At 33.8% G+C, this 17,606-nt stretch overlaps 1 protein-coding gene across 1 annotated transcript in view; it reads right to left on the bottom strand.

Moving 5' to 3' along the window:
- Positions 1-600: 600 nt before the first annotated feature.
- The window catches only part of LOC149783535 (uncharacterized), a 73,059-nt gene continuing 56,053 nt past the window's right edge, over positions 601-17,606 (bottom strand). The window contains exon 12 of the mRNA XM_089931797.1: positions 601-8,655. Within this exon, the coding sequence (XP_089787923.1) occupies positions 8,470-8,655 (186 nt within the window). The 3' untranslated portion in view covers positions 601-8,469. The remainder of the gene's footprint in view (positions 8,656-17,606) is intronic.

The following is a 17,606-nucleotide window of genomic DNA, read 5'->3' as shown; positions in this document are numbered from 1 at the left end:
AAATAATATAACTGGGTGTAATAATCGAAGACTCCACTGACAACAGTTCACACCGTACGTCAGTTTCTCCAATTCAAACCATGCACATACAAGTTTTTCTTCTGAGCCATGTCATATGGCCATCATGGTAGTCAATACCCAACATGTGTATCAAGGTCTCTCATTGGTCAATTTTACAAGGTTTCTAATTAGTGAATTGTAATAAGGTGTCTCATTGGTCAATTGCAACAAAGTCTCGAATTAGTCAATTGTAACAAGGTCTCGAATTAGTCAATTGTAACAAGGTCTCGAATTAGTCAGTTGATTAAGTTTCTAACAGAAAGTCACACTTCCAAATGAAAGAGGGCACTTGTTCAAAACACTATTTTGAAAGCTAAATATGCTACGAGTTGATGCAGAAAAAAGCGAACCAGTCACCATTTGCTTAAGAAGATAACCATCAGTACGAACTCAGTGTATCATGCAACAAATCCAGTTGCAATCAATGATGTGTAAAGACCGATCTGTTTACATACAAGTTAGGGTCTATTGAAATTACACTTTTCCAAAGGACATTGAACATGATGGAAAGCAGACTTAAAATGATAATTTCAAACAATATATGGAATATTTTTTTTATTATCATGAATGTGACAAACATCAACAACAATGTTAACAAGAAACGGCTGCAACAGTAATACTTTATGAATATTGTGCATATATACATATAGATATCAATATTTACATAAAAATAACGGTGTTTCTCAAGAATATACCGTAGCACAGTAAAATCGTAAATCTTATATTACACACACACACACACACACGAGTGCCCACAGGTTTAAAAGATAATTAAAAACACTCTTAATTAAAATTAGGTTTTGGATTACTTCAAACGGCACCATTACTGAAAATCTGCAGGCTGCTTATTTCAATAAATAATAATAAAAATACATTTTAGAACTGTATTCATAGAGCATGGATAACCTACCATAAATCCAGAAATAATCCAAATGAAAATCTTGACCAAGGTGTTAAGTACAAATAAAATGGAAACTGCCTATGACCACATCAGGGAAGTACCATTTCTTAACTTAAAAATGGCCCTGAAGCATCCTACACAATTTAAAATAAAATCATCAAATGATAATGTGACAGACAACAGAACTACTATAGCTATTTCTTACTTTCTGCTTGCAAGACGGTGATTAAATACAGTGAAAAAAACATAGTCATCATAGACCATAATAGATATTTTTAAGTATACATGAGATAGTGACTACAACCCTAGCTAGTTACATCTCTAGACATTTAAATGCTTGGAAAGGTGCAAAATTATATTTACTGGTAGTTGATGCAATGACCTAAATGTGACGGTCAATCAGATTGCCATTTCTTTGGAGCTTTTACTCGCTGAAAACAAGTTATGATAAGAAGTGTCTAAAAGCTTGAAATATTATCAAAATCTGAGATTTGATGGTACTGATATTTGAGATCCTGGAAGCAGGGCTTTCAGCTCTCGAAAACTTAGCACCATGCAATGAACTGATCATAAGAAGTCAACAGTGAAGATTTCTCAGCATGTACAGTTAGTAACCACAAGTTCTCAAATTAAAAAACAAAGAAACAAATATAATAATTGGTACTTTGGTAAAGGGTGCACAAATTAGGAATTTAGCTAGATGTGAATAATTCAATAATCAGAGTTTATCCAAAAATTAAACCAAGATAAACTTAGGATAACATTCATGGGAATTTTACAGTATTTAGGTGATAAACATGACTTTCATAATGGACACTTGTGGCAATTGGATATTTTATATAGTTTCTTTCCAAAATATATTATTATAATCCAATTTAAATTTCATTTACCAATCAATCTATCTAAATAGATATATATCTATCTACAGTACTAATTTACTGTTACCCAATCTTTGGGGAGTGTACCACATTTCAGTGAGAATCCCTTGTAATATAATACATGATGCATATAATTTTAATGCCACTTAATGCAATCCATGACCACACTTGCTTTAAAAGAGGAGTGGTCATATAATGAAGTGCCTTATAGTGAGGGAATGCTTCATGTATTTTTTTTCCATATGATATAAGTTTCATTTACAATAAAAGTCTACAAGATTTTGAAAAAAGAGAGGTAATTTATAGTCACTTACAATATTTTTATTCTCCAATTAACAAGAATACAAAACCTTCCTTCTCTGATTTGAGTCATGGCATAGAAAGTTGGAAATTCATGTACAAACGCGAGCTTGTGTGTGTAGAAAGTTAGAAAGTTCTATCAATTATACGAAAATTTAAACAATAATGCATGGTTATACATAATAATGGATGATAAAAAATTGTGGTCTGAAGTTATCTGCTTGGACATAAAGCATTGACCAATAAAATGTCTATGTTGATTCCTCTCAATATGATTTCACAAATCTGGTGCTCCAGGCACTGTGCAACTGAGTATATATATATATATATATATATATATATATATATATATATATATATATATATATATATATACATACACACACACACACACACACAAAAACAGAACCCATCATTATATCAGAATCCATGTAGGATCAAAACATATTTGGCATGAGGACCCAAGCTTTTCCTTTATTATTATCCTTTTATTTGGCTTTCTTTATCACAATTTTCTTAACCTCTCTGAACTGACAACCTAATCAAGTTTTAATCCCAAATTTAAATTTTACACTTTAAAAAAAAACATCTACACAAATGAAGCTCACTTAAGACTTGGAAATATATTTTAGCTGCTTAATTCCAAACACCTGGTGGACCAGATTATTTACAGTTAGGAAATAGTGTAGTAAGCTTATCGATGAAGAAGCGTTGCTAGGTTAAAATATTACTTGATGCATATGATGACACAGATTATGCATGACAACAGGCTCTTATGAAAACTTAGCAACAGAAAAAGGAGCCAGTTTTTCAGGTAAATTATTAATAAACAAACACTTATAGTTATGACATTTAAAAATGACTATGTTACATGCTTATTATCTAGTTGTGATTGATTCTATTCATTGAAATTAGTCATCCATCAAACAGTTCTTAGCAAATTACATACCTGGGCTATATTATCCAGGTATGCAGCCATACTTTTGATGTTGTACCAATGGAAACCAATAAAACAGTATTTTAAAAGTCAAATTCACTCAATTGATTCTGAAAGGAGAAAAATCATTACGTGTATGTATTTAAGAAGCCACAACTTTTTTGTCTTCATTTGCATGACAAGATCTGAGAACGTCCAGGTAAATGTCATGAGGCTTGAACCGTCATTACATGACAGAAAGAATGCGATTCAAGAGTATGAATCTTTCCAAAACCTATTTCGAGGAAACTAGGAGAAGAATATGGTACAGGAAAATGAATTTTATAGAGTATGGGTTATAATGACAGCAAAGGTATAAAAGTCTTTTGTTCCTTACAAGTTTCTTGAGAAGAGGACTGTACTCGTATGCACATGTCTGTACTTATTTATGTGTCTGGATGTGAAAATATGCCACTCTGCTAATTTTCATTAAATGTTTAAAAAACCCAGCTTTCTTCATTTTTTAAATTTAACACATGTACATATTATTTTTCTCTCATAATTACATTCTCTCTCCCTATTTTGGCACATAAAGTACTTTTAAAAAGACAGATTTATTTCACATCTGTGAAATTCACTCTAAACTGAAAAGCTCTCAGAACTGAAATTTTTTCCTACGGGTTTTACTTTGAGCAGTTTTACTGCGCTACTGTATCTAACAGACCTAACTACAAATAATACAGACCCTGACAAGTCCTGAAAACTGCACAGACCAAGATCTGCCAGTACATTATGCAATGGCATATATGAGTCAATGCTGTCTGAAGTTAGACGTGACACAAGTACATAGTACACAGTACATAGTATACATAGGTACATTATTTATGGTTGTCGATATCAACCTTGACGTATCTAAGATATCCTAAACGACCCAATATTTACATTTATTTTCACTTTAAAAAGATAATTTAGTAATTCATAATACCGTTGTAATTGTAACTGAAATATATTACATTTGATTGTGCGTGTTTGTGATTTTTGGAAGTAGTTTGTACAAGTGAGTAGTCAGAATAATTGGCATCTGGATAATTAATGTTGTACTGTACTGTGAAATCTGGATAAATAATGTACTGTACTGTACTGTGAAATCTGGATTACAAGTAAAAATAAGTGCACTCAGGACTTATAAGTGTATATTTAAAAAATGCATACTAGGTTGCACAAAAATAATTAAGACTTAGAAACCCAACTTTTAAATGCAAGGCTTATTCCTAAGTAGGAAAGTTGTACAATAATTGATCTATTTATTTCGTTCTTCTCTTATACATTGCCTTCATCTAATATGCTATTAAAATTGAGTGCCAAGCATAACAACCACATCTTTAAAACAATCATATTGGAATAAATTTCGCTAGAGGTAGGATCACACAATAATTAACTGTATACTGTTTTCACTAATTTAAAACTTAAATCAATATGCTTGTATACATTAATTAAGAAAAGAATGAGAAATAATTTGAAGAACAAGTAAAAAATCCCATCTATTTCTTTAAAAAAAAATTCTTTGATCCAATCAACCCATCTTGGAAGTATGAGTGATGCTTGTAAAAGTACATGTATAAAGTCAACATGTTTTTAAAGTATAATTCAAATCTGGATGTTTTTAATCAGACAGAATCTTTACAATAACACATGGAATTTATTTTGATTATTGTTGAATTGTGCTAGCGAAACAGAGTTTCAGACATCACATATGCACACACATCAGCTTAGCCATATATGCCCATCAATAAGTTTAAAATCACGCTGGTTGTGCAATCACAGACGCCAAATTTTTCCACTGCAAGATAGCAATCATCGTACATTAATTGAATGATACATCTAGAAATATAACAATACCTTTTAAAACTTGAACATAAATAATTTGCCTCCATCAGAAATTTTAAACAAATGTAGGATTTTCTAGAACAGTACGATGCATATTCCACTCTAGTAGCCCTTTCTAAAATAGCCTTAATAAAAATAATACCACATTTTACTTGGATTTCACTCAAAATAATAAAAATATAAATATGTAAAATATTTTATGCTTTCAAACTTAAGAGTATAAGGCAATTTTCTTTAATTTTTCATTTATTTTTTTAAATGATTCATATATACATGTACTGGATGAATACAATAATGTTATCTCACTCCTATACCCGTCTGTGCAAGGGACATAACTCTACAACATAATGATAGAAATTACCAATACTGCCAAAACCTGTCTTCAATCCAACAAGTCAAATTTAGCTAAGCATTAGAAATGAAGCATACACTTGATACACAGGTTAGGGATCACACCCCTGTAAAGCAGCCAGTATGGAAATGATGTATATCAGAATCGTCCAATAGTAACTGGCAACAGGGTTTTGTTATGGTGCTGGTCTGGTCTGTTGTTAATGTTGTGGGGTTTAATGCCATTTTTCAGCACATGATAGGTTATGCATGGCGGCCAGTATTAAAGGCGGAGAAAGAACCCGGGAAAACCCTGGGAAGAACCACTGACCCACAAGAAGCTACTGGCAAGTTTTCTCACATACCCACATTGGCCGAATCCTAGACTCGAACCCATGCAGAGAGAGATGAGATGGCAGTGATCCATAATGGAGAGCGCTTTAGACCACTTGGCCACTCAGGACCCCTGGGCTGGTCTTGTTGGTTTCTTAGAGTAACCATACCCAAAATACAATCTACCATATATGAGCGCCTTTAAGTTGAGTACAACCATACACATAATGCAATGGCACATCAGGGTCTATGTTGATTGTTTTACTGATTACTCCTAACAAACTGCATAGACCCAGATCTGCCAGCACATTGTAGATCTGAGTCTGTGCAAAAGTTGAAATGATATACCCTTACAATTCATGATACACATCCTATGATACAATACATTATAAATAGATATATCCGGTTTCATGGTCTTTTCATCTTGAGATGATCAGTGGCAGTGTGGTGCCATAATTTATGTTACGTTGCATTTCCAGGATGCTGATAGATATTGATTTAACATCAGTTCATATGCCATTCTCATCCTTGACAAGATAAAAAAGGAACAACTTTCAAACAGACTCTTTGGTAGGTGTCCATGATTTTTATTCAACCTTTTAGGCCATTTCAGGGTCACCATGCTCTTTCTTTTGCTCTACATGAATATTCTTAAAACATCTTACTACCAATTTCATATTTTCACTTAAAATTTGGAAGTCAATACAGTGCTATCTTCAAAAGAGAAGAAACAGTGCAGTGTCCTTGTGCAAAGGAAATCTTATCTAGAACAAGTCTAAGTGTTGGAATGGAAATGACTAACAACCAGAACCCTCACATTGTACTGCCCGCAGATGCAAAATAACTGACACAGATCCCTCACATTGTACTGCCCGCAGATGCAAAATAACTGACACAGATCCCTCACATTGTACTGCCCATAGATGCAAAATAACTGACACAGATCCCTCATATTGTACCGCCCGCAGATGCAAAATAACTGACACAGATCCCTCACATTGTACCGCCCACAGATGCAAAATAACTGACACAGATCCCTCACACTGTACCGCCCGCAGATGCAAAATAACTGACACAGATCCCTCACATTGTACCGCCCACAGATGCAAAATAACTGACACAGATCCCTCACATTGTACCGCCCGCAGATGCAAAATAACTGACACAGATCCCTCACACTGTACCGCCCGCAGATGCAAAACAACTGACACAGATCCCTCACATTGTACTGCCCACAGATGCAAAATAACTGACACAGCCACATACACTTGCTTCTGTCAGTGAAAAAAAATTGTTGACAACACCCACTCACTCCTGTTCTACAAATCAACAAGGTGACTATAACTCGTGCAGTTTGGAATCTGGTACCTTGCCGATTCTGTGCTGATTTTTTTAATCCCATCAGCACATTCAGTCAATGATTGCATATAACAATGTAAAAGGAGACATTACAAACTTGTTCTTCAAATAAGATTTAAGTACTTTTACTGATTATTTAATAGCCACTTTTGTCAAAAGTTTCTCTTGGTCGGTATTTAAAAGCACCAAGTTTGGATGCAAATACTTCCAGTTTGTCATGCAGTGAATACACTATAGTTAGTTCTGATTGGTAGTTATTGCTTTACTATGGACTTGAATAAATAATAATCACCAATTATAATTAAAATGTGACATATTTCTCTGTCACACATGGGGAGTGCAGCCCTTAAATTTGATCCAACTTGACAAGATGCGGAGTAACAGAGAAACTTTATGCAATGTGATTAAACGATCAGTTAAGTACTTGATATCATACGTGGAAAACAAATTGGAAATATGTTATTTACTCTGATATAAGGTATCAGTGGCCATGCGTGCTGAAGGGATGAAATAATCAGCAAGGGACTGGCAGGGTTGAGATGTGGGGACATATTCTGAACCATGCAAGGTAGACACTATGCATTTGCTAATTTGTAGAAAAATAGTTATCAATAGTTTATCATTTTTACTGACAGGAATGAGTGCATGTTTTCTCTACAGAAGCCTCAAATGAATTTTCAGTTCAAAGAATCATTCATGACTGTTGAAAATTGAAGTAACTTGTATAGCATATCATTTTGAATTGATTCTTCACTACTTCTATCGATATGGAAAAAGTACAGATGCATCAATACATTGTTTCACTCTGAGTCTGTGCAATTTGCAGTTGGACTTTACTTACAAGCAAATATTTATATTTTTGTTGATACATGTATGATTAATAATTCTACTCCTTAAATCCACAAAAATGAGAAATGAGTCTGTCCTACCTAAAAATCCCAAGTCAGCCATGATAACAAAGTAACATGGATTAAAACATTTTAATGTGGTGGTAAAATGCATTCAGTATTATAACTGTGTCAGGCATTTGTTGTTCACAGTATTATAAATGCCTCAGGCATTTGTTGTTCACAGTATTATAACTGTGTCAGGCATTTGCTGTTTACAGTATTATAACTGTGTCAGGCATTTGTTGTTTACACCATTCAACCTTGGCTGTAGACACACTTTGATTTCCAGGAGCTCCAAACAAAGTTCCTTCTTGATAATGATGAACATTACAACTTACAAGTGAGGAAACCTTATATAGAGGGATGCGAGGGAACCTTATGTAGAGGGATGTTCCAACAAGGCTGTGTCCAGAGAGTGAATTAATACACAACAAATGGATGTTCAGTGATGAGAAACTACATTACAATTGGTTCACATCAGCCAAGAACTAAAATAAAGTGAAATAATAAATGAGATTCCTAGATTAGAGAAGGTTTTAATGGTATGACATTATAGTCAGGTGTCATTGTGTCTTGCCCACCAAGAGTTCTATTCAACAGACTCCATGTACTCTTTCAGGAGCTTGAAGTTACTTTTTTGCCCTTTTCGTCATGACCTTTGATCTTCAAACTTTCTGATGAACTTTGCCCCTTGTCAGCAGTCAACTGTTTCAGATTTAGTATATGGTCATGGGAATGATTGCGGAGTTGTTCCAATCTGGCAAATGTGTTCCCACAGATTCCACATACATATGGACTCTCCTGTGAATATAGAAAGAGTTAATCATATTTCTTGTAGAGAGTATAATCTACACTTTACAAGTCAAGTCCACCTGCAAACTGCATGGACACAGATTTTCTGTTGTATAATGCACTGGCAGATTTGGGTCTATGCAATTATTTAGTAGTATTCAGTAGAACAAACAACATATACCCTGATCTATTGGAACATTATATGGCTGCAGATCAGGGTCTGTGTTGTTTGCAGTTGGACTTGTCTCATAAGCGAGTAGAAAAAGTATCTAGGACAAACCATATTTATATTCTTTTCTGTATGCATGAAAGAGATGTAAATATATTTTGCAAGATTTATGGTACATACCTAAAATCACAAGTAATTCCAAGTTCTTCACAACAATTGTTGAAAATGGTTTTGGAAGATATTGTTCTCATGCAATACACATCTAAAACTTATTATTAACAATTTACATTCTTGAAATATTTGAGTTATAAACTGGTTACAATACCAGTCTATCACATATGTGCAATGAATTATAAATGGGTTGTCTTTACAAGTCATCGTATTTATGCAATTTGAGAAAATGATTAAGAGTATTATATTATTCACATTTAACTGTTGTTAAAAATACCAGAAGACTGAACAAAAACAAGATGAATCAGAAAAGTTAAAAGAAAACCCAAATATTACAAAGGAAATGAGACAAAAATGCCAATAGCAAAACAAACAATGATAAACAACAACTAATTTAAACCAGAATATGAGAACTTTCTTAGACTGGTGCACCTATTTACACTGAAAAGAAACAAGACAAAAGTAATTTGTGATTATCAAAAGAACAGTGTAAAATCATATTAAATCATTTAATTCATGAACTGATTTCAAAACCTAGCAATCCAAACTTACAATAAAACCTTAATAGCCTTAATAAATGAAGCATGTTTGTCGATATGATATTGTTATTGCCACAATATGACAGACAAAGGTGGAATTAATGCTGAAAAGGATGACACTACCTCATCACAATTTGAAGAAAAAAAACATGCAAGAAAGAGCTGATTATGTGTATAGTAAAACAGTAGAACCTGTTTGAGATCACCATTCTGCCAACAACACATGATCTTTTTCAAGACAGGTGATCTCTTAATATAGGTCATCATATTACATAATGAAGACATTTCAAATCAGGTTGAACAAATATAGAAATATACAAACAAGAATAATGAAATATTTTTGTTATTAAGAAACTTCTCATATCAGCATGTACATGTACACCAATGCCTCATTTTTGTGCCATTCATTACAACACCATGCCTGTTATAATGCATGCCAGGTCATGGATCCCATTTCATGTATTGAAATTATATTTAACTGATTTTGTTCTAATTTTGTCACCCATTTTAGTCCCATTCAGTTTTGGGGGCACTTGTAAACAGATGCTTTATGGAATTTCATATTTGCAGGTGACAAATGGGTTTGTCTTTTTCAATGATGAACTGTGATTTTTGACATGGAGGTGAACTATTCTATCATAATTATTTATTTTCCATCAAATAAACATTTAATCACTGTTTCTTGTGTTATTATATCTTTTATTTACCGCTCTGTGGCCTAGTGGTTAGAGCGTCCACCTCATATGCAGGAGGTCACAGGTTTGAACCCTGGTCGAGTCATACCAAAGGAATATAAAATAGGTACTAATAGCTGCCTCGCTAGGTGTTCAGCATTAAGAGGTCAGTGTCAGGATAATGGGACATGATGCTACATGTCTGCAACATGATGCCCCAGTGTTAGACATCACTATAACTGCACCACTGTAGATTGGTAGCGATATGACTTAAATTGTTTTAAAGCTATGTTAAAAAGCCAAATCACACACACACACCTTTAATTTAACTGTCACTTCAAACTAATTCACTAACTTCCCAAAAGCCTTCATGCAAACTATGGCTTACATGAAGAGCTAATGCAAGCCATATCCTAACACACCAATGACCAATGAAAATCAAAGTTACTTAATGACAAAGATCTTTTTGTGCACAAGGTGACAACCATATTCCAATGTCAATTAACACAAATTCCATTGTCAATTAACACCTATTCCATTGTCAATTAACATCTATTATATTGTCAATTAACACCTATTTCATTGTCAATTAACTCCTTTGAATAAACTGTTAATTCTTGTATTCATAATTGCCATTGTCCCAGTTAAAGGCCATGAAACACATGGCTATGAAGAATTACATTACACACAATATTTACTGTCCAGGTCAATTCTAGTCAAAGCTGGTTGAAGGCAAAATTCCCACTTAGGAGATAAAATTAGTGAGGCTATTAATAGGGAAACAATGCTATCAATAGGGAAACAAAGCTATCAATAGGGAAACAATGCTATCAATAGGGAAACAATGCTATCAGTAGGGAAACAATGCTATCAATAAGGAAACAATGCTATCAATAGGAAAACGATGCTATCAATAGGGAAATGATGCTATCAATAGGGAAACAATGCTATCAATAGGAAAACGATGCTATCAATAGGGAAATGATGCTATCAATAGGGAAATGATGCTATCAATAGGGAAACAATGCTATCAATAGGAAAACGATGCTATCAATAGGGAAATGATGCTATCAATAGGGAAATGATGCTATCAATAGGGAAACAATGCTATCAATAGGAAAACGATGCTATCAATAGGAAAACGATGCTATCAATAGGGAAATGATGCTATCAATAGGGAAATGATGCTATCAATAGGGAAATGAAAACATATGAACGAGCTGCAATGGCCACTTTTCCCCAGTTAAGAGCAGCAGATATGTCACATATTGGGATTGTTTAGTTTTTTTAAATAAGATTTGGTGCAAATAACACGTTTGATCTTGGCTCTAGGCATAGTTATTGTCCCTTGAAAAGTGTGAATATTCAAAATGTACTAAAATGTATCAAATGTACTAAAATGTATCAAATGAACAAAATGTTCCAAATGTTTGTCCTTTCGTGTTTGATCCATTTTCATTATTGAGAAGACAGACAAAACTGCAAGTGATCAAGCAACATGAAACAGGGAATGTCTGTGTGCAAGTGAGAGAGAGACTGAGATCACAAACAAGATAAAAGAAGCTGTACATTTTACATACTGAATCAAATTAAGTAATCCCATATCAAGCATGTAACAGGAATATAGCATTACTATTATTAAGTAATCCCATATCAAGCATGTAACAGGAATATAGCATTACTATTATTAAGTAATCCCATATCAAGCATGTAACAGGAATATAGCATTACTATTATTAAGTAATCCCATATCAAGCATGTAACAGGAATATAGCATTACTATTATTAAGTAATCCCATATCAAGCATGTAACAGGAATATAGCATTACTATTATTAAGTAATCCCATATCAAGCATGTAACAGGAATATAGCATTACTATTATTAAGTAATCCCATATCAAGCATGTAACAGGAATATAGCATTACTATTATTAAGTAATCCCATATCAAGCATGTAACAGGAATATAGCATTACTGTGCTGTTTGATGCAAACAACAGCTTTGAAACTGGTGAATTAATTTTTCTTGGATGCAATACACATTCTAACAATACTCGGACAGGTAGCTCAGCTTCTGTCACCTTTTCCACAGTTTTATATTAATTTGGAAAATCTGCTAGTATCCATCTCTTGATGTTATTTATTGCCATGTCAGATTTTCATTCCACCGTATTCACGCCATGGACTCGTGAATGATCAATGGTACAGGGACTATGCATCTTTGATTTGTTTCACTGACATCGTTGTCAGGAGGGACTGTGACTTTCTACTCTGTGGGACTAGTGGAGGTATGGACTTTAAACACTGGCAGTTAACTTGAACAGTGAGCATGAGTCTGGGGAATCTGACGGTGGAGCATAAGATTGGACAGGTTGTGGAGGTGAAGCTGGACAGTGAAATATGACTTACTGGAAATAGCTCATAATTTTTGGCATTGTTGAAGTGTATGATCCCTTCCCATAGTTGCAACCTTAATTTGTATCAGCATGTCGTGGTCTGAAAGTCATGTATTGAGTTTGCAGTCCAAATGCTGAATTTCTCTCAAGCATTATTAATCCTGTGATGAAATGGAATATGTGTAATTAGCATTAGCCTTTAGGACATGCAATAACTGGTACTCAGATTATCAATTTGAATAATTAATTAAAGATCATAGAGAACAAGGAGCTTTTCACACCCACTATTCGTCACCTGTACCTGACATCAATTATTGTCATTGTCTTGGGAAGCTGAATTCAGATTTGTTAGTTTAGAGGCTTTTTGTCATTTTTACTGGACTTACTGTTGAGGTAATACCTCTTCTTATATTGTAAGGGTTTTAAAAATTAAAATAATTATAGTTTAATGTAAGTAAATTCAGTTTGTAACATTCTGGGGAGCACAAATATAAGATAAAAATGAACTACTTTCAGTTGGAAGGGAGTGGATTTAAGAGCAGAACTAAATTAGAATAGTTACAGTTATCAAGTACTTCATTATAATGTGGTCTCATTATAAGGTGTTCTACTTGATGGCTCCCACGTATGTCATTATAATGGGGGTATACTGTATTACTGTCATTATAATGGGGTGTACTGTATTATGTACTTCATTATTATGTGGTCTCACTATAAGGATGTCTACTTGATGACTCACATCGATAGCATTATAATGGTGGAATACTGTATTATGTACCATAATAAGGTGATCTTCTTGATTATGTACCATTATAAGGCAGTAGTCTTGATGACTCACATGGACAGCATTACAATGAGGGAATACTGTACTATGTACCATAATAAGGTGGTCTTCTTGGTGACTCACATGGACAACATTATAACGGTAGAAGACTGTACTATGTATCATTATAAAGTTGTCTACTTGATGACTCACACAGACAGCATGATAATAGTGGAATACTGTATTATGTACCATTATAAGGTGGTCTACTTGATGACTCACATGGACATCATTATAATGAGGGAATACTGTATTATGTATCATTATAAGGTGGTCTACTTGATGACTCACACAGACAGCATTATAATGAGGGAATACTGTATTATGTACCATTATAATGTGGTTTACTTGATGACTCACATGGACATTATTATAATGAGGGAATATTGCACTATGTACCATTATTATGTGTCTACTTGATGACTCACACAGACAGCATTATAATGAGGGAATAATGCATTATATACCATATAAGGTGGTCTACTTGATGACTCACATTGACAGCATTATAATGAGGGAATAATGCATTATGTACCATTATCATGTGGTCTACTTGATGACTCACATCGACATCATTATAATGAGGGAATATTACATTATGTATCATTATAATGTGGTCTACTTGATGACACACAGACATCATTATAATGAGGGAATAATGCATTATGTACCATTATAATGTGGTATACTTGATGACTCACATGGACAGCATGATAATGTCAGAATATAATACTGTACATCTGGATATCATTAATCAGGCTAAACTTTTAAAAAAAACATCAAGTTAGATAAATTCTATTACAGACTTCAAAGTCAAGTCTTCTGGTAATTTTCAGTTGAGTTACATTTATGAAACATTTTACATATTTCACATGTAAAAATTACTGCAGTAAAACCCACCTGTAATAAGCAAGCATTCAACACAATTCTGGTCATGATATAGCACAAGATTTTTGTGTATATTGCTAACCTTCGCCTTATGCAATAGCTACATTCCCATTTGCATAAATCAAAATTATTTAACGTGAAATTTTAGGTTTAACTGCCTTTAATTATCACTGAAAAAATGTAATTCAATTAACTTTAATACAATTCATTTTATACATTTATGAGTCCAAATGTTTTTGTTTTAGACAAATAATTTCGAGTTTTCACAAAATTAAAATAAAACGTAAAAAATTCATATAAAATCACATTAACACAAATTTCGCATTTTGTTTCTGTCATGAGTTTAAGGCAATGCTGCTAGCGGGCCTTCGAATGGAGTGGGCCTTCGAATGGAGTGGGCCTTCGAATGTATTATTCATGAATATATAGATACTCTAAAATGGCTTCCCGACCCAATGAATCATATGACTGGTTAATCCCATAATATCTGTACACAAAATGAATATTAATTATTATATCTGTTAAATAAACAAGCTTGTACACAATTAAGTGCAACTGATTGCTTAATCAGTGACAGATAAAGCTAACATGCTGGCTACGTAAAACCTCATGTGACCTTGAGGCATCTATTAAATTCTGTTTAAATTTTGTTGAGAAAAAAATAAGATGCCAATATCATAAAGAACGAAAAATAAAAGAACACAAAGATAATACATGTAATAGACAGTATACAAAAAGTGCATTGACAAAGATAATACATGTAATAGACAGTAAACAAAAAGTGTATTGACAAAGATAATACATGTAATAGACAGTATACAAAAGGTGTATTCACAAAGATAATACATGTAATAGACAGTATACACAAAGTGTATTGACAAAGATAATACATGTAATAGACAGAATACAAAAAGTGTATTGACAAATACATGTAATAGACAGTATACAAAAAGTGTATTGACAAAGATAATACATGTGATAGACAGTATACAAAAAGTGTATTGACAAAGATAATACATGTAATAGACAGTATACAAAAAGTGTATTGATAAAGATAATACATCTAATAGACAGTATACAAAAAGTGTATTGACAAAGATAATACATGTAATTGACAGCATACAAAAAGTGTATTCACAAAGATAATACATGTAATAGTATACAAAAAGTGTATTGACCGTCTTCCAGTGTAGTTGTTAAACCCCCAATTTACGAGAGGTTGCAGGTTCGAACACCAATTGAGTCATTCCAAAGACTTACAAAAATGGCACTAACATATGCCTTACTAGGTGCTCAGCATTAAGAGGTTAGTTTTAGGACTGGTTGGCCTGGTGTCAGGATAATGTGATTGGGTGGGACATCATGCTACATGTCTGCGTCATGATGTCCCAGTGCTAAACATCACTATAAACTGCCCGCACTATAGACATTGTTGAAATATGACTGAAAAGTTGTTAAAGCTACGTTAAAAATCCAAATCACACACCCACCCACCCAATTACACCTTGCTTCAGTGTAGCATCCAGGTGTTACAGATGCAGTCAGGCCTATGACTTAGTATATTATCTGTAACCATTGACCAATGCGGAGCAAATGGCATGCTTTCCAACATACCCACACTGATGTGCACCAATGCAGACAGAGGTGAGATGTCAGTAATCTGTTAAGGTGACAGCCTTTGATCAATCTGCCCCCCACCTACCTGGGCCACCCTATAATATAGGGATGATACATACTTTTTTTGGTATCAACATTTATTGAAATTCAGAAGGGGTTCATAAATATCTGCCATTTCTGAGAAATAAAGCTGACCAATGTTTGACAGGTAATTAAAGGGTATCACCTGCAGAATTTGGTGAACATTGATATCGGAAAAAAAGTATGATTACTATTCTTGCATTAAAACAAAACTTGGAAGTTTTTAATTCAAAGGAAAGAAGGCACTGATCCAGTACGTTGGTTTTACTTAATCCTTGTTGGGAGCAGTGCTCACTCCTAATCAGCTACTCAAAATGGATGAGCATCTTGCAACAGAGCCAACTTCTAAGATCTGTTTTGACTTTAGTCAATTACTTTGTATAATAACTGTCATTTCTGAGTAAAAACTAAATTACCAGATGTTTGGCAGATAATTAACTGAAATAACCAGATGTATGGCAGGTAATTAAGGGAAATCACCAGAAGTCTGTCAGGTAATTAAGTGAAATTACAGATTCTGGACCACATAATTTGTGTGCTAACAGGAATTCACACTGGTTACTGTGTAGCTTATGAGTTGACAAATCCCTTGGTGTGCATAATTAATTCCATCGCTGCATGAATAAGATGTAGGGTAAGACAGCAACTCTTATTTCTCTACTCAGATAATTTCCTTCTGTGCTATATGAAAACCTAAATTGGATTGAATGTTTCCTGTCAAAGTACACATGATGCAGAAAGCAGAGTTATATGTTTTGGGTACAGTGTGGAAAAAAGATTAATACTTTGATGGGCTCTGGATACATTAAATGTTGATACTTCTTGGTAAATGCACTGAGAATGGGACAGGTAGTCCTGTATTTAGTTCACATGTGGAATGATGACATGATCTGAGCTGACAGTGATATATATTTTAAGCCAGTGTGCTACTTCTATGATCAGAAATTAATTGATAGTGCAGCTTTATTTTCAGTGTTTTAAGGAAGAAATCATATACATGTACTTTAATAAATGATTAACTTAGTGGTGTTGGCTGAGTTACCTCCCTTTGATGGTGAGTGTAAGTGATTGATCTTCAAATGTATTGGATTGTGCTTAAAAAGGTGGTAGTATTGTTTAAAAGTTGAAGTGACCACCACCTGTTGTCGATATGTTTTATTCATTTGTATTTTTTATTTTGGGTGATTGCAGATGTTAATCCATGAAATTAAATAAATACAATTATTAGGCAGGAAAAAATATGAAATTAAGTACATATATATAGAATCTATGTTGGGACTTGGACCAAGACAAGGAAATCCCAGTCGTGGGTTTATATTATATGTCTCCCCACTCGGGCAAGCCTCATGGGGAGACATATAATATAAACCCATGACTAGGATTTCCTTGTCTCAGTCCAAACCCCAACGTAGATTATTTTTCTCACCCAATATTTTCCTTTAAAGTAAAAAGAATTCTGCACAAGCGCTCATGTCCAATGTTTACATGCGGTACAATAATATAAATATGTTAATGAGGGCTGTGGTGTGACCGTTGCATCTGAAGTACACAGTTTATACACATGAGCAAAGAAAAATAACGTAAAACATCGTATAATAATGA

Source organism: Sinohyriopsis cumingii, chromosome 14 (assembly GCF_028554795.1).
Source record: "Sinohyriopsis cumingii isolate HCF-2022 chromosome 14, ASM2855479v2, whole genome shotgun sequence".
Classification (NCBI taxonomy): Eukaryota; Metazoa; Mollusca; class Bivalvia; order Unionida; family Unionidae; genus Sinohyriopsis; species Sinohyriopsis cumingii.
This window is presented reverse-complemented; position numbering and strand designations above follow the sequence as displayed.